Source organism: Manacus vitellinus, unplaced genomic scaffold, assembly GCF_001715985.3.
Source record: "Manacus vitellinus isolate BGI_N305 unplaced genomic scaffold, ASM171598v3 scaffold_40_pilon, whole genome shotgun sequence".
Taxonomy (NCBI): domain Eukaryota; kingdom Metazoa; phylum Chordata; class Aves; order Passeriformes; family Pipridae; genus Manacus; species Manacus vitellinus.
This window is the reverse complement of record NW_021940541.1, coordinates 34,491-59,079: the sequence shown is the minus strand read 5'-3', so window position 1 is coordinate 59,079 and position 24,589 is coordinate 34,491. Positions and strand designations below refer to the sequence as shown.

Genomic DNA, 24,589 nt, shown 5'->3' with positions numbered 1-24,589 from the left:
ATATATTTCAGGTAGAAGTCTGCCAGCTATTCCCCTTCCTTATGATAAATAGAAATTGATAATTGTGAATATCTGTGAATTCAGAAGGCTTAGCTTTTTGTTTCTTCATACTAAGGTACCAACTTTGCACAGGAGAGGAAAAAAAGTAATATTATGAACAGGATTTGCCACATTGTCAATTAAATTTGGTTAATTTCATTAAATCTAAAAGCAAATCCTTACCTACACTGACAGACATGTGCCATTTATTATGTTATTTTTAGAGGTATGCAATTATAAAAAAAATCAAACAAAAAAACCTCTCCAACTGCAGACACCACAGCCCAGAATTTTAGAAATACCTAAATATCCTATTTTACATTTTAGCATTAGTAATGTTTCATATTATGAGGAATTACTGAACTTTTTCTTTTTTTTCAAAAGGTGAATGGAATTTCAACTCCAAAATGAGCACAGCCATAGATAGGAGTAAGTTCATGCACTACCAGTTTCCATTAAATATATTCCTACTTCCCATTTTAGGAACTTTAGGTGACTCTAAGAGCTATTCTAAGATGCTCATTGTAGGCATTTCTCTAACACCACTGACAACATTGATACTTAGGCTTCTGCTTTTGATGGTCTGAATCATAACTGAGTCAACTGATCACAGAAATCTAAGAACACCCCCCCCCAGTGTAACAATTTATCAGGAATACTCTATTCCTCTGACATAAGAATTTGTACGAGACTGCCCATAACATGCAATCACAGCTGAGATGGACTCGATGATCCTTAGTGGTCCCTTCCAACTCAAGATATTCTATGAAAACATCTCCCACAAAGGCAAAATACGAAAACATGAGAGGGCTGCCCTTCCATGCCTCAGTGCTGCCATCTTTGCTCTCGGAAAGTTATATATATTATGAACCTCTGTAGCCAGACAGAAGAGTTAAGGGAAGAATAAACAACTGGGGTTTATTTTTCCCTGTCTCTTTCTTGGTAGCCCAATCTAAAAGAATATAAAGTTTAAAAGAATTTCTGAGCAGTATAATGTAATTAAGACACACAGTCAAATGCAGTTTTCCACATTTAACAAATTAAAACTTTTACTTTTCTCTCAAAGTTACTGCTAAAGAACATACCTCAACAGCTCCTTTGGTGTAAGTCAAAATTTTAGTGGCATTTTTTCTTCTTTCATATTCACATTCCAGGCATTCTATTTCAATAAGTTTCCCTGGCTCCTATGAAGTAATAACACACAAAATGCTAATTTTAATAATTACAAGGAAATATGATAAAGATGAAACCCATGAAATTACACTAACACAGCCCTGTACTTTCCTACTGAAAATCCCACTATACGAAATAATCAACTGAAACAATGCAAAGGAAGCAGAATTTATTTGAACAGCAGTTCTTTTTTACTAAGCTGAGGCTGCAAAATAACTTTTAAGTGGTTCATTGTCAGAGTTTTCAGTAAGAAAACCAGTGTATATCTGCTTTTTTCTATACTGGAATTTGATTTTAGTTCTAAAATAAAATAAATCAAATCAAATCAAATCTCAGAGCTGCTTGAGTTGGGAGGACCTTAAAGCTCATCTCGTCCCACCCCCTGCCATGAGCAGAGACATCTTCCACTATCCCAGGTTGCTCCAAGCCCCGTCCAACCTGGCCTTGGACACTTCCAGGGATGGGGCAGCCACATCTTCTCTAAGCAACCTGTGCCAGGGCCTCACCACTCTCATGGGAAAGAATTGCTTCCCAGTATCTGATTTAAATAAACCCTCCACCATTTGCTTAATAATGTTATTAAAAAGGTACATGCTTGGAATAAACAAGCACTAGTCAAGATAGAAAGGATTCAGCTTGATGGGTAGTGAAACATGCAAGCAAAAAAAGAGGCTAGACTTTCAACTCCTCAGGAGAGATCTGACTCTTAAATCATATAATTTATATGTATGGACCATAGAAACATTTAAGATAAGTTTCATTTGGTTTGAATGGGTGCAGTAGGGAAATTCAGACAGCATCTCCATTCCTCAATCATTACAATGTTATCAAATCACTCAGCATGACCTGTGTTAATTTAACATCCCTGTGATTGCAAAACAGACAGGATTGTGGAAAACTGAGATGAACCCAGAACTGCCCCAGTCATGGTGTGACAAATACACAGAGGTGGAATTCATATCATGGCTGAGAAATTTGTCAGTGCTTGGCAAAAGCCAAGGAACTGGAACTTAGATCCAGATTTCTCTCACTGCTATGAAGGGGTTGTTGTCAAACCATGCTGGGCAATCTGAAGGTGGTCACTTAAAAGCACACCAACTCCAAGGGAGAAGGTTAAAATAGAGGCAAGGTTTCTCTACTGCTGCCACACAACAGATAATTGCTACTACTGTCTACACAAATACTCAAATCCTTGTCAATCTTTCATCTAGAGGATTTAAACACATCTTCCAGTGGAATGCTATGGATTTGCGTGTGATTTTAGACATGCAGGAAACGTTCAGAATAACAGGCCTGAATCAGATACCTGGAATAAAAACAAGTTCAGTGAGGATAAACTTACCAGTAGCTCAAAGTAGGATCATTATAACAGAAATTTGAATTTAATTTCCAATCAAACTCTTGTGCAGGTAACATTTTAAAAATGTAAGCAAAAATCTACAGTTAGTATTTATTTGCCAAAATGAACTGCACTGCATATCATCCTGGTCTACCTACATCCTACCTTCTGACCTGGCATCTTCTCTCTAGCTTAGGAATACATCACTTAGCCAAATAATTATTTATATTAATGAATATACAAATAATACACAGATGGACAGAAGATCCCAGAACCATCAGCACTATTTACTAAATACAAATATCAAAGAGGTGTGTGTATGTAAGCAAAAATCCCCAAACCAGTGTAATTAATACTTACAGTAATCCCAGCACTTTTTAAATCGAGGATACATTGAGATGCCAACTCAGTGCAGTTTACTTTCAAAGAAAAATGAGCTAATTCCAGAATCAAAGGAACCCTTCAACAATAAAAAAACATCACTTCAGAGAATTTGATATTGCTCCTCCATGGAATTATAAAAACACTACTTGGAAGTAACTGTGAAATACATCTGAAAACCATGAAGTCATCTGAATATTACAGAACATGTGACTATGCTAGTAATGCTCACAGTTAACAAGGAAAAAGGAAAAAGTTTAAAGCTGGCTACATGAAAAATACAAAAGTTCATCTGTTTATGATGAACATTTTTAATTAGCATATTCCTATGTAGTCTTGTACAAACAGTTCCTGAAGAAGACAAAAAATATAGAATTAAATGCACGCACGACAAAGATGGTGAAAGAACAAACTAAGATTGCAAGTAATTTTGGAAACACAATGCAGTGAACTGGCACACAAAGCAGTAAAATCCATCAGTCTGCTATCTAGGAACTAAGAACACAGACACACAGACAGAGACTGTGTTCTAACTGTCTGGGATAGGAGAAATAATAAGATACCTGAAATGTTTGTCAAAGATGATTTACCATTACAAGTAAAAATACAGTATTACTTCCATATGCAACATCTGTGATGTCATAGAATAGAGGTCTCTGTGTCAAACATGCTGAAGAACTGGGAAGGGCCTCAAGAAAAGCTAAAAATTAACTACAGTCTGAAAAGCACTTGTCAGTTTTAAGGTCAATTTTAAGACCTTTGAAAAATCTCATTTTATTAACACGAAATGGTTACGGAAAGATTTAATCATATTACACAAAGCTGTATGGAAGAAGGTATTTAATCCTGGGTTCTTTAGTAAAGTCTAATAGGGTTTTGTCTATTTTTAAAACGACCTACATGTTAAAGCAACACAAACTGTTGTAACCAACTTCCATGGGACTATGACAAGTAAAACTCACTTCACACTGAGAACAGATGCTGGAGGTACCTCATATTGTTTCAAAAGTGCATATAAAGAATTCAGCTCTGCGATGGCATCACTTGGAAATTTATTTGTGTCCCACTGCCTGCAACATATTAGGAATTGGGTCAAAATTTTTCATGAGAAATATTATTGTATTCAAATTTTGAAATAACTCTAACTTCAGAATGGATAGCTTAGTCCAAGGGATCAGTAGGATACTTGGGTTTTGAAATATAAAAAAAAAAAGTTAGCAAAACCTACTTCAGTATGGCAAGTAAGTAACTCAGAGACAGCCAGATACAAAGCACTAAGAACATTCAAGCATAAGAATTAATCTTTCAGATTGTAAATTTTATTCCAGAACAAAAAAAAAACTGGTGTGCAAAACTCCTTTCTTATAATGTCAGAATAAATTAATGCACTGTTAGTTAGAAAAGAATTAATGCTTCTAAAATGGGGAAATGTTGAGACAGTGAAAAAAAATTACATGAGATTTTGTTATGAAGTCTAATTTTCAAAACTGTTTTATCCCTTTAAAATGTAAAGACTTCAAAAAGCATTATGCTTCCTGTCCTGTGATTTATGCATTATATTTCAGGTGTGATTTCTCCACTTCATCTTTACTTTCTTGCACATGACTTGTGTATGGAATGACAAGTCTGTTGGATATTAATGGAATTCTTTCTCCTGAGATAATCTGTCCAACACACTACTCCCTACATCCCCAAAGAACTAGTCCACTTTTTAGCTGAGGCTGTTCTCCAGACAGGCCTGACAGTTACTACCTAAACTGTCATGGTAATTTTCCTTTTAAGAAACTAATCTTTGCAGTAGATTTTTCTACTGGCACGTGGGATACCAGAACCTGAACCTGCCTCTATAATATGCAGCATCAAAGAACAACTGGAAGGATACAATTTCATACTTACAATTTTAACATCTGCATTTTATAAATAACTAAAAAATGGGTGGAATCTTGTATGTCCTTCTCTACCTCAGAAATATCCATCAGTTTGTGATACACCTATAAAATAACAATTTGATTATTGACTAAACAAGCAACAATAGTGGAATAATCATTGACTAAGTGACTAATAAGTGAGAAACAACTCAACGGGGCTTACTGGGAGTTTAAAATATTTTTCAGCATTACCATTAGAGAAAATATCTGAGAGTATTTCTCTGGAACATTTTCCTTAATAAAGACTGCTGCAGTAGATGAAAACTCTTTTGCTTCTTCCAGTTTTGAAGCATCGAGGAAGCACTCGAGTAAATTTCTGTAGATCAAATAAATGGTTGTATTAAATATTTCTTAACATTTTCTGAAATAATTATTATTTCTATTTTTTCAACACGCTTTCTATTCAAGGTACCACTCCTAAATGCAGTACAAGCCATTAGCACTGACTCAGCATAGAAGAGATTCTCTAACTTCTACATTTTTGCTTCTCCCAGAGATATAGAGCTGTTAACACATATTTAGTGCAGATCATAAAAAGAATCTTGGAAAAGAAGGGTTTTTTTGTGAAAACTTTTCTCCACGAGATATCTGAAATTAAAAGGAGTAACTATTTAAAATTGTAGGAGAATTTCTCTAAGATTCTCCCTTAACTATGGGAAAGGCCAGTATGTCAAAGCCATCTAGCAAAAAAAATTATTCATATTGGAAACTGGAACTGGATTTTCAATACTTTATCTGATTTAACTGAGAAAGAGCCTTTGATTCCATGAAATACATTAACAACAAAAATGATAATCATAATAAAAATATTTAAAAAATAAATACAAATGTAAGAAAAATAAATGCAACCATTAGTTTTATAACACAAACACATTGTGTGCACTTGCTTGTTCTTATCAACACCTCAGCAAGAGTATGTTTAGTATCAAAAAACTGCATGCATGGTATTCTACATGGTCCTTAGCATACCCCTCGGAATGTTTTTGTTACTCAGTTTTTTATTTCCCTCCAGTTTCAGCTTATAAAGAAAATGCTGCACAGCAATAAACCATAAGTCACAGACTAAAAAACTAGAAAAGATCAAAAAGAGAAAGGGAAAAGGGAAAAACTATGGTAGAAGTGTAAGAGGAACTGGAAATGGTCTGTAGAATAGTAGACCAAAACATCTCTGAGAAAAGCTTGTGGGACCTTGAAAAATTACATGGACACTCCTCATTATGCACATAAAACTCTCTGTCTCAGGAGAGTTATCTCAAAGTTTATGTTCCAGCTTTGCTCAAGAAATGTGAGAATGGTAATACATTGATAGTGATACACCATTTATTTCCAGTTACTATGAATGACTCAAATACTACATCCCAAATGACTGTGCTACTTCAAATCAGACCCAGGGCAAAGCTGTCTCTGCCACTAAAATTTTAAACTCAAAATAAATAATAAAATGAAGCATTTTTTATGTTGAGTACATTCATGTTTGTTTAAAAAGTTATGAATTAAGCTTTCCACAATAAATGTATCTACAACATTACCAAAAAAATACATCTTAGTAAAGACCACCTCAGGTGGCAGCCACATGTCTAAGAGGACTACAGAATGCCCATATGAGAAAATATAATTAAACTTACATCATCAGTTCTGCTCTCCATTCACTGTCTTGCTCTTCAGTTTGGTTTAATGCTGTAACAATCTGAGAAAGGCTGGGAATAAGGCAACTGCGGAATCCAGGCTTAAGAAATGGCCTCACAAGTTGCCAATAAAGAACTGAGGCATTATATATCAAAAAATAATATCTGAAAAATAAGAATAAAAAATTTAGTATTTGGTGGACTTGAATAAACATAAAATTACAGCTTTTTAAGACACTTCTTAGAAGTAAAAATCGGAACTTTTCATTAGAGCCAATCCTGATCAATAACTGAGAAGACAAGTACAGCACAAGAATATGGTAACTCTTGCAACTCTGCTCTACTCAATAATACTACTTAACAATCTGCTAACATGGTGCTCTCACTCTACAGAGAGTAAGTGCAAAAGCATAAGAAATGCTGAGATGTCTACCAGCCTTACACAGCATTATTCATCCTGTCCTTTTAAGAGTTCAGTATTCTTGTGTTGTTACAGCAGTTACTGAAGTTACAAAATGGAAGGAAAAATCTAGAGAGAAAACCCAAACAACACAACTCGAGGTTACCTACTGAAAACCTGAGACAAACAACTGAAAATCTAAATCAGTAACATTTCCTGGGATTTAGAGTTAACCCATCAGTAGGGCCTACCTTCTATCGTGGCTGGCAAAATCTATTGCCTTCATAAAAAACAGCACAAACTTTTCAAACTCCTCCTAGAACAGAGCAAAATGAAAGCTAATGCAATTTGAATATGGTTTTTATAAATCAGAACATTATTTTCCTATTTTAATATGTTCACATCTCATAAATTTTATTTTCAGACTAATCTCAGCTAAAACATACTGTCATAGGAGCTTGCTGCCATAGAAACAGAATAACTAGAAACTGGTTGCGTTTTCTGTTACTATGTTTTCCTGATTTCAAATTTTAAAACTGTTTTTTCAGTTTATTTCATTTCTGTCAAACACTAATTATCAGGACTGAAATTTTCCAGAACTGCAAAGCTGCATATTTTTTAAGCTTTCAGCAAAGAAAGCCCAGAGACATGCGGGGTGCTCTCCTATGGGGAAAGACTGAGAGAGCTGGGATTGCTGAGCCTGAAGAAGGCAGCTCAGGAGAGATCTTATCAGTATGCACAAATTCTGAAGGGAGGGTGTAAAGAAGATGGATGAGATAGTCAACAGGGATTTTTGAAAGTCTAGGAGAAAGATTCAGTGGAAATGGCAAAGTGGAGGTGGAACTGGGTGAGCAGGAAGGGGATGACAGCAGAGGAGTTGAGAGTTTGAGAGTAACTAAACTCTCAAAGAGAGCTGGAACTGACTTTCTGGGCTCTGGGATGGTATAAGAGGGGTACTGGCCAATAAATGGAAACTACACAGATAAAGAGAAAACCAGAAAAAAGAGCCTGAGATGAAATATATACCAAAGTAGAGAAACTGCACTTGGCCCCTAAGAGCAAAAACATCTTAAATTTAAGAACATCTTATAATTAAGACCATAAGCATCTTAATCAACTAAGAAGGATTGCTTGGGTTGGAAACCAAAATAAGGACAAATTTATCTTCACTAAGTGAATCATGATTACTAGTCATACAGTAGGAGATGTTGCACCACTCCTATTTTCATAAATTATCTAGAACACAGCAGTGAAAAAACTTTACAACTGATGCAAAGTGTATCACTTTTCAAATGTGCACGAAGTTTCAAAAGGATGGTTGAACAGTTGTTCTGCCCATGTGCTCTGAGAAGAAACAAAGTATAGATGACAGGGAAAAGATTCTAGCTCAAAAGTTAATTCAAGTTTATTCAAAGAAACTACTGCAACATCTGTAAGGGAAACTTGTGAATACAACACTAACTTCGAGCTACAAAGATGGTGAAGGGCCCGGAGGAGAAGCCATATAAGGAGCAGCTGAGGACACTTGGTCTGCTCAGCCTGGAGGAGATTGAGGTTAGACCCCATCCGGGTCTGCAGCTTCCTCACAAAGAGCAGCAGAAGGGCAGCACCAATCTCTGCTCCCTGTGAGCAGTGACAGGACCCAGGGAACTGCTGGAGCTGTGCCAGGGGAGGGTTAGGGTGGATTTCAGGAAAAGGTTCTTCCCCCAGAAGGTGGTTGGGCACTGAACAGGTTCCCCAGTGCCATGGTCATGGCCCTAAGACTGCCAGAGCTCAAGGTGCATTTGGACAATGCTCTCAGGGTCAGGGTGGGATTGTTGGGGTGTCCGGTGCAGGGCCAGGAGTTGGACTGGATCGTCCTTGTCTCACTCAAGACATTCCATGATTCTAAACATCTGTTAAGGCCATTTGCAGTGGTCAGATACCATTAACAGATTATCAAAGCTAACTGAGCACAGTACAAGGACAAGTGAAATACTGAAGACATAAAAGAGATCCCACTCCATTTTAAAATCAGCAGGAGGTAAACACTTATGGACATGGTATCACCTAAAAGCAACACACAGATGCAGAAGTATCCTGCTGAGTTGCTATCACCTCTTACTACAAAAAGCCACATCCAAAGTACTACATGGAAACACTACTGATGAGTTCTAGAAGCACACTGCCACAGAAAGTAACTCTGCAACCTCTCTCCTTTAGCCCTCCAGTTCCCACAAGCCTGTGAAATGCTTCCTGAATAAAACTGGTAATCACTTTAAGAGTTACAGCTAAATTCAGTCTGAAAGTATCACATTTAAGTAAAAAATGAAAAGGTTGACTTCAAAACAATCAACTGCTTGAAAACTTTTGCAAGCATTACTTTTTATTGCCCTCCCCAAAGTATTTGAAATATTAGTCTAATTTGGCTGGTTTTGTTTACTCACAAATTACTCAATATGTTTTCCTTTTATTTTTCCCACAGTTCTGATTATCCTTGTGTATTTAAAACAGCTGAAAGCAATACATTAAAACCTAGGAATAAATACTTCTAAAAACTGGCTCAATATAAAGCGACCTTTACAATTTCTCACCAAATTATCTGTAGAGTGTAGAGCATGCAACTGGCCTTGGCACAAATAGGCTCTGCCAAGAAACTGGTTCACAGGAAATCTTGCTTTAAAATACATCTGTAGACAGTCACTGCTCATTTCTGGATATCCCATCTAAGACCCAAAAAAAAGCATTTTAATATTTAAAAAATGCAACAAACAATTAAGAACTGTTAGCTTTTAAAAATGCATGCCTAATCAAGGGGTAACATCCAGCTACATACCAGTATGCAAGCAATATTACACAAAGATGCAGACTTGTACAGGATGTGGTACAAGCCCATTAAAATTTACTAAAATTTGAAGGCATATTTTTGTCATTTTTTATGAAAAGATAGTTTCCTTATTTAACAAAACTCCTCACTCAGTCACATAACTGCTTACAGTATTCAAAAAATGTCTCTTTTTTAACACAATTATTAATAGACAAAATTCTTAACAGAATTTTTTTTTAAGTATGGATATCAGCTGACAGGATTTTGTATGGATGTCAATTTTCAGACCACAGAATTTGATTGGATTGCAGTCTGGGGGAAAAAAAAAAGATTCATAATTAGAATGGTGTAGAATCTTCTTTCTTTCAGCTGGTAGGGTCTGTTCACAGACACATTTCCTTCAGTCATAACCAAACTGCTAACTTCAAGTTTTTCATAACAAGAAAAAACAGGCATGGCAAACTATTTTATATATGCTATGGTATACCTGCCATATTTTGGCCTAATTGAAAACTTCACAAACCACAGTTTGATGACTGACTATAAAAAAGTGATAATTCAGAGGCTGTGTTTTAAGGGAAAATGCATGTTTAAACAATTGCTCTCCAAAGCCAGAAGAGCATAATACTTCCCTCAGGCATTTCTGGGATTGTTTTTGAGGCAGTAGCTTTAACAACTGTAAATACAGTATGTCATATACATATTTTTATTCAATACAGATACATTGTCTAAATTACAAACCTGAAGTGCTTGTTCAGCACATAGAACATACAAGTCGGTGCTGAAGTTATCTGAGTCAAGTGCAGATTTTCCTTCACTGGCTGATTTGATCAAGTCATAAGCATCCTTCAAAGCCTGAACATCTGCAATATGTAAGGAATAAAGAATTTATTCTTCAAGGTGGATTGACTGACTTGATTGCATTCAAATGAGCTATGTGATATCCTGTCTTTCCTTCACAGAAATAAATTAAGAATATTTAAGAAAAATAATATCAAACACATGTTGTTCAAAGTCAGACATGATCCTAAGATGAAGCACTAATAAGTCTTTTGCTATTTAGAATCACTAACATTAGCGCACTAGAAAGTGAATTACTTGGAATCCCTAGTTCACAATTCCATAAACTCAGCAGTTTGATTTCTGCTGGCACAAAAATCCTTAAAGCTGTTTATGGAGTGAACTTGACTGGACGAATACGAGATCTCCCAGAAAAAACACTACAGCACGCACTTCTTTGCATAGCCAAGCAGCATGCTTAAAGCATTCGGAGAAAGAACGCTTTCTCCACACACACAGTTTAACCACAAAACAAGTTAGGACCGAGCCGTTTTCGCGTTTAAAGCGCGACGTTTCCTTTATTTAAAGACGGGCACAAGGTGCAGCCGCCGCCGCCCGCCTCCACCGGCTGGGCCGCGCTCCGCGGCGCGGAGCCGCCCCCTGACGGCCGGCTCCGCCATCGCAACCGGCCCAGGCTGCACCCCGCGGGAGCGGGGACTCTCCGAGGAGCCCTTCCGAGCGCTGGCCCGGGCAGCCGAGGGGACTGCCTGTGAGCTGTGCCTGTGAGCCTGGCCGGGACGCGGACTCGTCCTCTGTCCAATGCTACCTCGCCCTGTGGCCGCCATCTCCACTCCCGGCTCCCCACACACACGAGTGATCCACCCGAGCAAGTGCTCCACACACGAAACAGACAGTAGTATCCCCGCAGCGTCCACACACGAGTGTCCCGGCAAGCGCTCCAACAACACAACGAGTGTCCCGGCAGCGCTCCCACAAAACACCCTGCACCCACCCAACGAGTATCCGGCAGCGCTCTCGCAGCAGGGGCGCGCACCTCCCGCCCTGGCCGTCGCCAGCCCGCAGGCTCCCGGCCGCCAGGCGGGGAAGCTGAAGCCTTCGCGGCCCGCACACCCGGTGGCGGTCGCGGACCCCGCGCGGAGGGGCGCGCGGGTCGGGCTCGTGGGTTGACACCGGTAGCGGCTGGGGGCGCTGGGCGCTCGCGGCGCTAAGAGTGAAGCTCATCGGCAATACGTACCAGAATAGTAACGAGGTGTCAAAGGAACCATTGGTTTGCTTCATGTCCTTTTTAATTATAATTACTTTCTGATTCTTTCGTGCATGGCTTGCAGATTCAAACATTTCATGTGTTACAAATTTGTCCTTCCCAGAGGGCTTTTCTGTAGTGTGTTTTTTTAACATGTAAGAGAGTACAAAAATGATTTTCCGTAGCATTTTCTCGTCTGTTGCTGCTTTCCTTCGGCTCTGCGGTAAGGGAGCTTAGGGCCAACTTCGCAGTCTGTACTGAGGGTGCTGTCCCATCTCATTACGTACCCTGGAGTTTATGTATGACTGTGGAGATAGACACACATTCCCTCCACTCCCAAGCTGCATACTAACGTAATGCCATGAATCCATGCTTCAGGGTGGGCTGACTGACGTGGTTGCGCTCAAACGAGCTGTGTGACAGCCTGTATTTCATTTTTACTGCCCTAAAGCCCCGCGTCTGGGACAAGCCGAGTGGCTGCGGGGGCTCCTCCCGCAGTGGGGCCCGGCCCGGTCCGGCCGCGCATGCGCGGTGTCTCATCGCGGCCGTGGCGCGGCGATGCGCGGGCCGGGGCGCTGCTGGCCCTGCTGGCCCCGCTGGCCCTGCTGCCCGTCCGCGCCCCCGCGGGCACGGCCCGCCGCTCCGGGCCGCAGCAGGTGGGCAGGGGACGGGCACCCGCCGCTGAGGCGCCTCCCGGGACACCGGGCCCGGGCCCCGGCGGGAGCTGCGGCTCAGCTGCCCGGGCTTCGCTGCGCTGAGAGCCGCGGCCGCGGGGCACCGGCACCGCGCAGCGCTGGGCCGGGGGCTGCGAGAGGACACCCGGGGCCGGCACCGCGACGGCCCAGGAGGAGCGCGGCTCGGTTACCCCGCGATGAGGCCGCTGGCGGTGGGAACGGGGAGGTCCGGTCGTAGTAAAAGGAGCATTGTACGATGGGGAGACAGTCCAGCGAGTACAGACGGCGAGATTCCGTCAGTGAGGAGAATGCTTTCGGCTATTGCAGAGTAAAATCTGTCTTCGCAGATTGCACTTGGGATGAGAACCGAGAGCAGCTGTCATACATGGACACTGAAATTTTTTACCACTTTTTCGTCCAGGGACTTTCAGAGTGATTTTTGAATATAGTAATAGAGAGGCTCCACAAAGTTACTGCAATGACAAGAGAGGCTTTCTGTAATTGATTATCAGTGCAGATTGTACAACAGCACATCTAATACTGTAATACTGTGTTCTGTTGCTGGCATTAATATAAAATAGGAAATCTTGCAAGAATAGCCTATTTAACAGTTTACTGAGTGTGGGGGGCTTGTCTTTGCAGGTCTGTAAGTCAAGTGTGTGTGGAAAAGTCACTCATTTTCAGAAGTAACACCCCTTATCCTACAGACATCATTGCTGTCCCTGGTGGACACGATCTGTTCTGTGTGCAGCTGAATGACTGTAAGTAACCTTCCTTCATACATCATTCGTTCACAGATTGCCTCTGCTTAGGGAATCTTTTTTTTTTTTAAACTGATATGTTATAATTGTTACTGATTATTTTGGCTGTTCCAGAGGGAGCATAACGAATCGGGGTCTGATCACCAAAGACAAGCACAAAGATGATTGCACTCCATGTAAGGGCAGGGTTTCTGGCTAAGCACAAATCAGCCTTTATCAATTGCTTGTGTATCTGAGATACTTTACTCAGTTTGCTACACTTAGAGCAGCAAGTAAGGATGTTTGAAATATCCCACTGTTATCCTTTTCAGAGAGTGATTTTCTGTATTTTGTATTCATTATTATACGTGCTTATTTTCATCTTCTCATCTGGCAATGATTTTTTACTGGTAATCATATACTCTCTTAGGATATGCCATTAACACTGTTTTCCTCTTTTCCACATTGTATTTCATTTGACTGATTTGATGTCCAACTCTCTGGCATCTATTGCTGTTCAGTAGGGTCTCACATTTGAACACACCGTTTTCTCTTTTGAGTCATTTTCTGGGAGTTTTGACCCACAGTCCCAGCTACTTCTGACCTAAATCCATGAGCATTTTAGGTTGGGTGGGGCTCAGGAGGTTAACAGGTACAACAATTAGTCAGAACAGGGTTAGTTTCATACTATCTAGTCCTGCTTCTCAGCTCTTTACAGATGCTGCCTGAATGTTTTGGGTACATTCAGAGCACAACTACAAGTGTTTTCTTTTTCAGTTTAATGATTATACCCTCAAGTGATTATTAAGCAAGGTACTCTGTGCACCTACTTTTGTGAACCTTGGAGGAGCTTAATATTGCTTTGACTTTTGTCTCCTTCAAAGGTTTACTTGACTGCTTGATTAACGCTGTATTCAAAAGCTTATGTTTCTGCTTGCTCCACTGTTCCTCTGAGCATCTGCTCTGCCCTTAAACAGCAGAATTACACTGAAAGCTTGTTTGGTGGTTTTTTTAATGTATGGTTTTTTTCTCCAAACCTACTAGATTACTTAAATTCTTTTTGGTACTACTGTAATTGAGAATACTGACACTTGTCCTGTTGTCGGTAGGATCTGTGGTCCTCGAACCTTGTAAGATGTTTTATTTGGATGTATTGAAAAGTTTGTTGTTCAAACAAACATATTGATGAGTCTGCATAGCACATCTTTAATAATTTGCCACTTTATAACAGTGTTTTAGCAACAATAATTTAATACATTACAGCATTGTAACCATACTGTTGAATACCACTGGGTCAAGAGGGAATCACTGTGGAAGACCATTCAAAAGTCTGTTTTTTAGGATGCCTATTGTCTATTTATACTTACTTTTGAGTTTTACCAACCTTAATTATTTTGAATCCATTTAATGTCGCTTTTAATGATCTCATAAATTGGTAGTGCTTTGTAATTAAAATGTCATGTATGTCTAATTGGGGTATCTCACAGAAATGACAGCACATGTTAGAATAGTTGTAAAGCAGTTTTCATGCTTTCTGGAAAGTCACTTCGTGTATTAACATCTCTTAATCATGAACAGTACAAACTACTCAGGATGTCATCCTATTCCTAGACCATATTAGCCTGTTGGAAGTGTTAAGTTGGGTTAATTAATATAAGGCACCATCTAGCTTATAATTACTGAAGCTGTTCCTTTTAAAAATGTTGGCACAATATTTACTTTTATCTTTTCTAGTAATTTGATATTGGCAGATTTCTTTTTTTTCTCCTTTCAAACTCTAGCAAAGCTGAACTATTTCCAACAGCCCCAGGATATCAAAGAATCTGATTTTATGAAGTTCTTAGAGAAGTATGGCAGACACTCTTTCACAGCACCATCACAAGTCCAACCATCATTCTCTGCTTTTTACCGCGTGAGTTGAAATCATAATCAGTTTGTACATACACTTCTACTAGAGCTGTCTGATGAGATCTAATGACAACAGATTGAAAGAGTCTTACTTTTGTACCTGTAATCCATATTATCACAGAATTGTAGCGTATCCTGAGTTGGAAGGGAGCCACAAGGATCATCCAGTCCAACTCCTGGTCCTGCCCAGTGCACCCGAACAATCCCACCCTTTCCCTGAGAGCGTTGTCCAAATGCTCCTTGAGCTCTGGCAGTCTTGGGGCCGTGACCACTGCCCTGGGGAACCTGCTCAGTGCCCCACCACCCTCTGGGGGAAGAACCTTTTCCTGAGATCCAACCTGACCCTCCACTGGCAAAGCTCCAGCCATTCCTTTGGGTCTTGTCACTGCTCACAGGGAGCAGAGATTGGTACTGCCCTCCTGCTGCTCTTTGTGAGGAAGCTGCAGACCCCGATGAGGTCTGACCTCAGTGTCCTCCAGGCTGAGCAGACCAAGTGCCCTCAGCTGCTGCTCATATGGTTTCCCTTCCAGGCCCTTCACCATCTTCATTGCCCTCCTTTGGATGCTCTCCAGTAGCTTTAGATCTTATGATGTGGTGCCCAAAACTGCCCTCAGGGCTCCAGGTGAGGCCACCCCAGAGCAGAGCAGGACAATTCCCTCTCTCAACCAGCTGATGATGCTGAGCCTGATGCACCCCAAGACAGAGGTGCTCTGGCTACCAGAGCACACTGTTAAAGTGTTTGTTTCTCAGTTCTTTTCATTTATTAGTGTATAGAAAGTTCCTGATGAGTTTTTTTGTATTTAAAAGGTTGGACAACCTTTTAGACAAAGCTGAGTGTACACAAAGAAGAGGTATAGATTTGTCTCTCTGCCCTGATGATGACATCACCTTGTGTTCCTCAGTAATTGTGATTCTCCAAACTGTCTTTTCAGGCTGGTGATCCAATCCTAATCTACTTTGATTCATCATCTGTACTGAGCACGCTTAGACAGCCAGTAAAAATGGGAGCCAGTGGACTTTGTGTTGATGGAAATCCTGCTGGTTAGTAAAGGGGGAGGAATATCTTAGGGTGATTTGCTTCTGTTTGATCTGTTGTCATGTCTTAACTCAGGCTTCCTGGACAGTAAAAGTACAAGCTGTACTCGGATTTTTGCCAATTTGAGCAAGAGCTGCATGACTGACCCTGCCCTCGATGCTGCCTCTTACTACCGGGATTTCACTGTGCTGAAGGTGCATGTCAGATGTCTTGCTTTTGTGCAAAATCGTGGTTGCTTGACTTTGCATTGCTTTCCTCTGCGACTTCAGCTAACTGGAAAACTGAAGGTCATCTAGTGTGCCATCCCTGATCTCCCAGTTGTTGAGGCCTTCTTGCTGGGACACCTGCTAAAACTATTGTGATTGGTGATAATCCTTCAAACTACTTTCAAGTAAATTTCAGTTATTAGCAGATTATTAATGGGTTTAACAGGTGCTTCACTGATACTTCATAGTTTTAATGGTTTATATAGACTCTCTTGCATTTTAAACAGACTTTTTCAAAGTATTCCTTTCTGTTCCATCAGCTTGATCAACCAAGTAGTGCATGTACTCAGTAAAGAATGAGGATTTGTTTTACACAATATGTTACCTCTAAAATCATATGGAAGGCCACTTACCAATATTAGCTCTGTTTACAGTCATAGGTTGAATTCCATATCAGTTTCTCCACTATTTATTTTGATTTAATTTCAAAGTAATGGATTTACTATTCTGCATTCATCGTGCTGGTCTTACTGAATGTTTATATGAAAATATCTCCTCTTGCCTTCTAGAGTTTCTCTGGTGTTCCATGAGAAAACAACATTGTAAATATGAACACCTTACTAAGGCTGATGACGCTGTTCCCCCTTATATTGGAAATGTAAATCAGCATAACTGTAGTAGAGAGTATTCTATTGATCAGATTTAACTCATGTTTTCAGGGCTTTCTTTGTCATTGTGGCCAAAATTCAGTTTTTCCTTAACTGGAAGCTGAAGTAATTACTTGATGGCAGAAGAAGGAGTTCCAGGAATGGATCAGAGATATGATACTTCCAAGTATCTGCATTTCGCAGGACATTAGCAAGACCAAGATTAAATTTGTCTTCTGATGTTCTAAAATGAATTTTGTGGATTAAGTCTGTGATTTATAGATCACAAAATGATGACAAGTTTTACACATCTGGAATAAACCAAGTAATTTTGTCAGTATAATATGTAGGTTCTGTTTAGTGATGATTTCATGACTTTAGGCACTTGCAAACACAGAAATTTACTTGGGGGTTTTTTGGTGTTATATAATGGTTTGTTTATTTTTCCCAGGTCCCAGTTAGTGGCACCATTGTGCAGTCCATGAAGGTCAGTCTCTGTCTCCAATGAAAATAATTTCTACTTCTGAAATAAAACATACTTGAAATCTTAAGCATTCATGTTAATGAATCCATAGGTTGGGAACTTGGGAGAATGGGAATGTGCTGTGCCTGAGACAAGTTTTTTTTTTTTGACAAAAGTGTGACATTATAGAAAAAACCAGGGATATAAGGAAGGATGTACTTTTAAATGAATGGGCACAGATAGGGCTAAAGTCAGGGAAGGAGCTTGTTTTCTTGGAAAAAAATTGGGCATCTGGAGCAGGGTAGTGTGCCCACAGATCACAGCTACAGCAAGAAGGTAAATCTGGCTTGGATGGAAAAGCAGTGGAAAAGAGTAAAGAATGCACACTCCTTTTAAACAATTAATAATTGTTCGTGTGCTTCGTGTCTCCAGGTAAATGTCACTGCAGTTGCACCACCTGGAGCTCCCCACATGAGAGACAACACATGTACCAATGTGGTTTCTGAGGTACGTGAATCTCCTTTCCTTTGTGCACACAAAGTTATTGCCTTTCTCTGTCTCTGATTTTCCTCTGAATTGGACTTTCAGGTGATCTATGAGATAGAATACAGTGGCACCAGTGGGATTCAGAGTGTTTCTGTCCAGTTCAAAGTGAGCAACATCTCTGGGAACCTCGGATCCTCTCTGCAGCAGCACTTCACTTTGCACTTCTGGGTCAGTGCCCCCATCCTCCCTGGGCTTTTACCAAGCTTGTAGTCTGTTGTTTGTGACCCATTTTGATACAGATGAGATCTGAAAAGATTTGAGCAGTGTCACTGTGGTAGAGTAGTAACAGAACCCTGGGATGCAGATGGTAGTTGAAGGCAGGAGGGGATGCATTTCTGGTCTCAAGTAAACCATGCTAGTAGAAAAATTCAGGCTCAGTGCAAGCATGCAGTCCTGCATTGCACAAATTTCAAGGGGCTGATTGTTTTTATCTGATTATTTTTGCTATTGTTTTGGTTTGGGTGTTTTGGGGGTTTTTTTTTGGGGTGGAAGGGAAGTGGAGTCACCAGCATGGTCTTTTGAAGGAAAGGGTTGAAGCTATTGCTTTATCTGAGGTGTTCAGTGTTTGTGAGCAAAGTTGCTAAATTTATTCCAGGTACTTATTTAACTTTGCCTGTGCAGCAGGAAAGAGAGTTACTTTGGGGGGGGTGGAAATCTTGGAAATACTGATGTGTGTTAAGTTCACATAAATCTTGTCCCATAGAGGCAATGTAAAGTTGGGTAAGTGATGACCTCAGGGGTTGATAAGTGTGCAGTGCAACCTTGTTGAAGTTAGCCCCAGAGGCTCTCACCATAAAACAATTTAGAAGTGGAATGTGCCACTAAGAATCAGGGTCAAGGTAGGGTTTGTTCTGCAGTTCATCTGTAGAATTGCCCAGACTGATTTGTTCACTTCCTCAGACACAAATGCTGAGCAATAGGAATTCATTGTCCTGAGAGCTTTCCTGGTAGTATCCACATTTCAGGTACTGACACTTAGTTTTTTACCTCCTGGACTGCAAGTGAACTTTTCCAAGTAAGAAAGAGACTTTGGAAACAAATAATGGGAGTTTTAATAGTGCATAATATTCAGTCACTCAAAAAATGGCTTACATTTATATTTTTGAGAATATGAATTTGATCTTCAGAGATTAATCGATCTCATTGATGCCAATATTTCCCCCTTCTTCTATTTCTTCCCTTTGCATCTTTGTAGACCAAGACCCTCTCTCATATGTTGCCCAGAAGTGGAAACCCTGGCTATATCACTGGAGCACCATTGCTGATTGCAAACAGTGGTGCCATGCAGCATGTATCCTTTTTCTGCTACCAGTTTTTATTTATCACTGGGTTTCTTGACTTCTGGTACTCCCTCATCTGGACTTTTGTAGTCCTCTGATAGGGAAAAGGAGGAGTGTGGGGTGAGTGGCTTGTTAAATACAAGATGAGTGTTCAATACTGTCTGTTTATGCTTTTATTTGGCTTCTTGACGTGCAGTCTGTCAGATGAGTATTTTACGGAGTGAAAGTGATGGAGGTTGCTCACAGTTCCTCAGACACACGGTACAATTTGGAAGGAACATGAGAACAGGCTGCAACCTCAGGTAACAACACACTCTGCAGTTGTCCTTCCTGACACAGCTGGAAGGTGTGGACTCACTTAGCACTCTGCAGTGCTGTGGAGCCAGGGTCCTTCCCTGAGGTCACCAATGGGCCTCTACAGATCTTTCATATCCTCCTAAGAGAACTTGGATATCAGAGAGATGGGGGACCACTAGAATAACCTGAACATTGTGAAGGCCTTCTGGGACATCATGAGGCTGTAGTCTGACAATACGTCTTGGACAAGACTAGAGTTTATATTTGAGGAGTGAATTACAAAGGAATCTTTAAAAGTGATTGTTTTGATGATTTGGATTGTTCTTTTGACAGGGCGGGTGTAGAACCACTGGTGTGATAAGATGGCTGAAGAGCTGGCAGTTTTCCTTATCATGCATTCCCCTGCCGTATTTTTCTCCCTTCTCATTGCAGAGACGATTGCATCTGTTTAATACCAATACTTCTTGACTCATCACAGGAGCAGAAGAAATACTCATTACAAAGGCAGGATGTTGATAGTGGGATTTTTGTCCTGGAAATCACTTTGTCACGCTGTTATTTTCTCATTTCTAGCCTATCCCCATTACTGGAAGAGAGTAACTGTAGTTACATCCAGCAGAAGTTTTACAAGGCTTTTCAGGGGATGAACAGAGCAGAGGACCTTGCTATAACTGGCAGTGCTCATTCAACCCAGACAGAAGAGTGGACGACCATTCTGGTTCAGAACTGCAGTGTGCAGGTAATATGAATGCAAGAAGACCAGCTGTGAATATTTTTTCCTTTCATATCTTTGTATTGCCTCAGGGAAGCGTGGGCATCTGGACTTTCTTTGTATGATGATCCTCTGACTCTTAGGAGTCTTAATACCTGTAAGCAGTTGTGGTTCATACTGTTAGAGTAGTTACCAAAAGAAAACCCAACAAACCCTGACAGATTTCATATTTCCTGAATCCTGTTCCTGCTATCTAAGTGGGCCAAAAGGGTTTAATACTGAATCCAGTGTTGTATTACATAGTTTTCTGACAGCCTTCTAGAACTAATAGCACCTGGTTACTTGCTATTAATTTGATATTTCTGATTTTCCATTTTCTAGGGATATTTATATATCACCTAATAAGGTTAAAAGTTTGCAACCAAAGTGCTTGTATATTAATAATTATTAATCTGTCAGGTGGCCTAATGGAATGCAAAATCCAAATAGTACAGCTGAGACAAATTCTGTTTGAAAGTGAGATGGATATAGCTCCAAAAGGGGTGGTTGACCTGACTAGAAGTTAGAGAGTTAGTGCTGAAGTGACCTATGCTATCCAAAATATTAGACTTGGACCATAATGGTCCTTTTTCACTTTTAAAATACTATATTAAGTTGATAGGAGTATATTTTATTTTCAGGCTGTGAATTGCACTTCCTGTTGCATGGTTCCTGTGACCCTGGAGATACAGATACTGTGGGCTAAAGTGGGCCTCCTGTCCAACCCACAAGCTCAAATACTGGGTGCACGGTACTTTTACCAGTGTCAACCCCTGAAGGTATGTAATTAAAACCCCTCCCTCACACACAGAGGTAATTAAATGGGATTTACAGGTTGCTTAAGAACCAAGGAATCAAATGGTCTTGAAACTAAGTTGAGATTCATTGAACTTTAGCAGTGGTCTGGCTGCAATGGCAAGAGTTGTTATTTAACAGCTCCATAGATAAAAAATTGTTTTGAGATCTGCTTAGTACTGTCCTCACGCAGTTGCACAACTGGAAAAGGTACCTTCTTTCCAACTCCAAAGCACCTTCTGCCACTTAAGGACTCAAACTTTAAACTTATGCTCAGTATAAAGTTGTATTTACAAAGATTCAGTTACTCCGTGTTTATCTGGTTGTCTCTTAAAGCCTTGATACGGAATTTGAGTTGATTTATGTTTCACGGACCCCACAGCTTGCTGATAATCTGTGTAAGAAGACATTTCTGTTCCTCTAGAGGTTCTGAAATCACCAGGTAGCTGAGGAGGAGACTAATGCTGATGGCAGCAGATTTGAAGAATTAAGGAGGAAGGCTGTAAGCCAGAAGGAGGCACTCAAGGCCAGGTTGGATGGAGCTCTGAACAACCTGGTCTAGTTGAAGAGCTCCCTTCTCAGCAAGACAAGAGGGCATGGTTTTAAGCTCTGCCAGGGGAAGTTTAGGTTAGATATTAGGAAGAAATTCTTTCCAGAGAGGGTAATCAGGCATTGGAATGGGCTGCCCAGGGAAGTGGTGGATTCTCCATCCCTGAAGGTTTTTAAGATGTGACTGGATGTGACACTTAGTGCCATGGTCTAGTAACCACAGTGGTAGTGGATCAAGGGTTGGACTTGATGATCTCAGAGGTCCCTTCCAACACAGCTGAAAAAAAAAAGAAAAAGAAGAGAAAAAAAGAAGGAAAAAAAAAGTGAGAAATAAATTTATTGAAATAAATTTATTGTTTTATTGGGTCCCTGCTTTACTTTATTGACATTTTATTGAAAGGATTTCATCTTGTGGTTCTGTCTGTTTCTGGCAGCAAACACTTGTCCAAAGAGCCAGGTGATCTTATCTTACATAAAGTTTATAATTTTATAAAAAATAAAGCTAGCTTTGCTTCTGTTCTTATTACTAGCTAGCTGATATGTCTGTCCTCTGAATAGAAGGCTTACTCTAGCAAAGCTTGAGTCACTGCTGCCACTTTGGAGATCTGTAGCATATGATGCACAGTAGCTACTGGTCTTTCCTGTGCCCTCAATTTACCTGCAAAGTACCAATTCGGGGAAAGAGGGTTTACTCCACTGAAAACTTAGGACACTTAACTCCTACCATTATAAAGACATCTTGCTTGCCAGTCATCTGTGGTGGGTGTCCATTGGAAAATTGAGGGGGCATATATATTTTGCATTGTCTGCTAAACTGTGCTTTCCCTCTTGTTGCAGTTCCTGAGGGCACACACGGTACCTGTGACGACTGTCGTTACCTTCACTGACATGACAGGCTGGCCAGAACCACCCCGGGGCCAGCCCCAAAGGCACTGGAAACTCCCATTTGACATCTTTTTCCCATTCAGGGTGGCACTGAATTTAGAAAGCAGTTACAGAGTTGATCTGGCTGGCTATTTTTTGTTTATTCTAATAATGTCTAGTATTCTCTGCTTTTGAAAATAGATAAGGCCTGTACTTAAAGTTCAGTAAGTGAATTGGTACATTCAGAATATGTTCCAGGAAGTTGTTGGATGAAAGTATATTTTTTAACAAAGGATTTATTTTTTATCTTATATTCTTCAGATGATGGAAAAATCTGCCCCATACAATGCCAAGTACTCCAGTGGAATCAATAGGGGGCAAGAAGATCAGAGCCTACTGTTAATAAAATATATTTGTTGCTTTTGTACATATACTGTGTGTAGCAACTTTGTTGCTCTCCCTCATTACAAACTTTAAAAAAGGGTGCAAAAATAAACTGAAAAACTTGTAATTAGTCAGGGTATCAAGGGACATAACACAAATTAAACAAAACCAAACATGCAGATTTTGGGGTAACTTCATGTATTTACCTTTGTGAGTGTTTGCATGGTTTATTAGCTGGGAAAGAATTCCGTGCAAGTGTCTGCTGCTTCCAGGGATTCTGATTCTGGGGCAGGCTGTGCAGGCTGCTCTGAACACTTTGTGTTCCAGTGTTACACGGGGCTGCTGGTACCAGTACAGCAACAAGCTTGGATTTTTAGGTAGATGTGGCTTCTCAGCTGTGCCTTTGCAGAGCTTTTAGTGGAACACATCTGTGGTGTGTCCTGTGTCCTCTGATGCCTCTGATCTGTGGAATCCAGAAAATTTGCAGGTGACAGTAACTGAAACTTCCCAAAAGTCAAATTGCCAAGTGTGTCAGGATATAGCTTGAATGAAAAGGATCTGGCATCCCTATTTTCTGCATTATTGAGATAAATCAGTTAAGTGTGACTACAGAGATACTGTTTATCTATGAACTGCAAATACATGAAGTAAGAATGCATCACCTTATACTGTAATTCTCTGCCATCCCTCAACTTCCAACATGTTGTATTTTCTAGATTACGTTTGGCTGCTCTGACATTTTGTCTTTGCAAGAAATGGAGCTGGAAGGAGCCTTGCCCATAACCTGTTCTAACCTGAATTAAGGCCTGTACAAATTCTAGCCATGCCATAGCAATGGATGTGCATTTAGAATCTGCAGTTTCCTATGACAGTGTATTTTAGTGTTTGTCATGGTTTTTTCCCCACTGCCTCATCTTAAGTAGCCTCCTTTGCAATCCAGTATCAGGCACGGTATGTCAGTGGCACACACCAGGCAGGCTCGTGTGTCAGATGCACAGTGTTTGTACTCCCTGCGAAGGGCTGGGACAGCGCTGTGGAATGTCCCTGCTGCCTGCACTGTATCTGGAGCCACCTGTCCAGCGTGCCATTTTTGGGGCAGTAGGTCTGGTTTTACTCTGTCCGAGTGAAGACGATCTCTACTAGATGATCTTTAAGGTCCCTCTCCAAGCCTGACCATCGATTCCTGGAAGATGCAATTTTGGGTTTCAAAGGAGGGGCAGCTACAGAGCCCGCGGGCGGGGCCGGAAGCGACGTGAGGCGGCGGCGGCTGAGGCTGAGGGGAGCCGGGCCGAGTGAAACCCAGCCGGGCCGGGGAGAACCGGGCGGTGAGTAGAGCCGAGCAGAGCCGGGCCGGGCCGAGCAGCCTCGGCCGTGCCCACCGTCCGTCGGTGCTGCCCGTTCCCTCCCGCGCGGGGCCCTTCCCGGCCGAGGGATGAGAGGACAGGAGAGGAGGAGGGTCTCAGCCTTGGCGCTGCCGGGCGGCACCTTCACCCCCGCTCTCCCGGACCCCGCAGGCTCCCCGGAGCCGCTCGGACTCGCGGTCCGGTCTGACGGCGGTCCCGGGAAATCGCGGTTCGGTCCCCTGCGAGCACCAGACGGGCTGGTTGGAGCTGCACGGGCCTCCACCCCCTGGGGCCCTGTGAGAGCAGAGCTGCTGTTCTGGAGGTTTTCCTGCTGGTGGTCTCTTGTGGGTACTTACAACATTTCTCCATGC

At 41.0% G+C, this 24,589-nt stretch overlaps 2 protein-coding genes across 2 annotated transcripts in view; one reads left to right on the top strand and one right to left on the bottom strand.

The window, feature by feature from the left end:
- The window catches only part of CFAP46 (cilia and flagella associated protein 46), a 63,478-nt gene extending 52,327 nt beyond the window's left edge, over positions 1–11,151 (bottom strand). Inside the window, exons 1-10 of the mRNA XM_029961984.1 lie at positions 11,097–11,151; positions 10,433–10,554; positions 9,459–9,590; positions 7,137–7,201; positions 6,486–6,650; positions 5,053–5,176; positions 4,829–4,923; positions 3,895–4,002; positions 2,912–3,011; positions 1,125–1,223 (exon numbers count right to left, since the gene is read on the bottom strand). Coding sequence (XP_029817844.1) covers positions 1,125–1,223; positions 2,912–3,011; positions 3,895–4,002; positions 4,829–4,923; positions 5,053–5,176; positions 6,486–6,650; positions 7,137–7,201; positions 9,459–9,590; positions 10,433–10,554; positions 11,097–11,151 — 1,065 coding nt within the window. The remainder of the gene's footprint in view (positions 1–1,124; positions 1,224–2,911; positions 3,012–3,894; positions 4,003–4,828; positions 4,924–5,052; positions 5,177–6,485; positions 6,651–7,136; positions 7,202–9,458; positions 9,591–10,432; positions 10,555–11,096) is intronic.
- A 1,455-nt stretch (positions 11,152–12,606) lies between these two features.
- On the top strand, positions 12,607–22,949 carry TCTN3 (tectonic family member 3). The gene is made up of 13 exons (XM_029961983.1): positions 12,607–12,685; positions 13,030–13,170; positions 14,931–15,061; positions 15,990–16,098; positions 16,169–16,287; positions 17,398–17,433; positions 17,842–17,916; positions 17,998–18,123; positions 19,151–19,246; positions 19,440–19,537; positions 20,106–20,271; positions 20,925–21,062; positions 22,465–22,949. Exons 1-13 carry the CDS (start codon positions 12,607–12,609, stop codon positions 22,684–22,686), a joined length of 1,536 nt encoding a protein of 511 aa, XP_029817843.1. The 3' UTR covers positions 22,687–22,949.
- Positions 22,950–24,589: the final 1,640 nt, after the last annotated feature.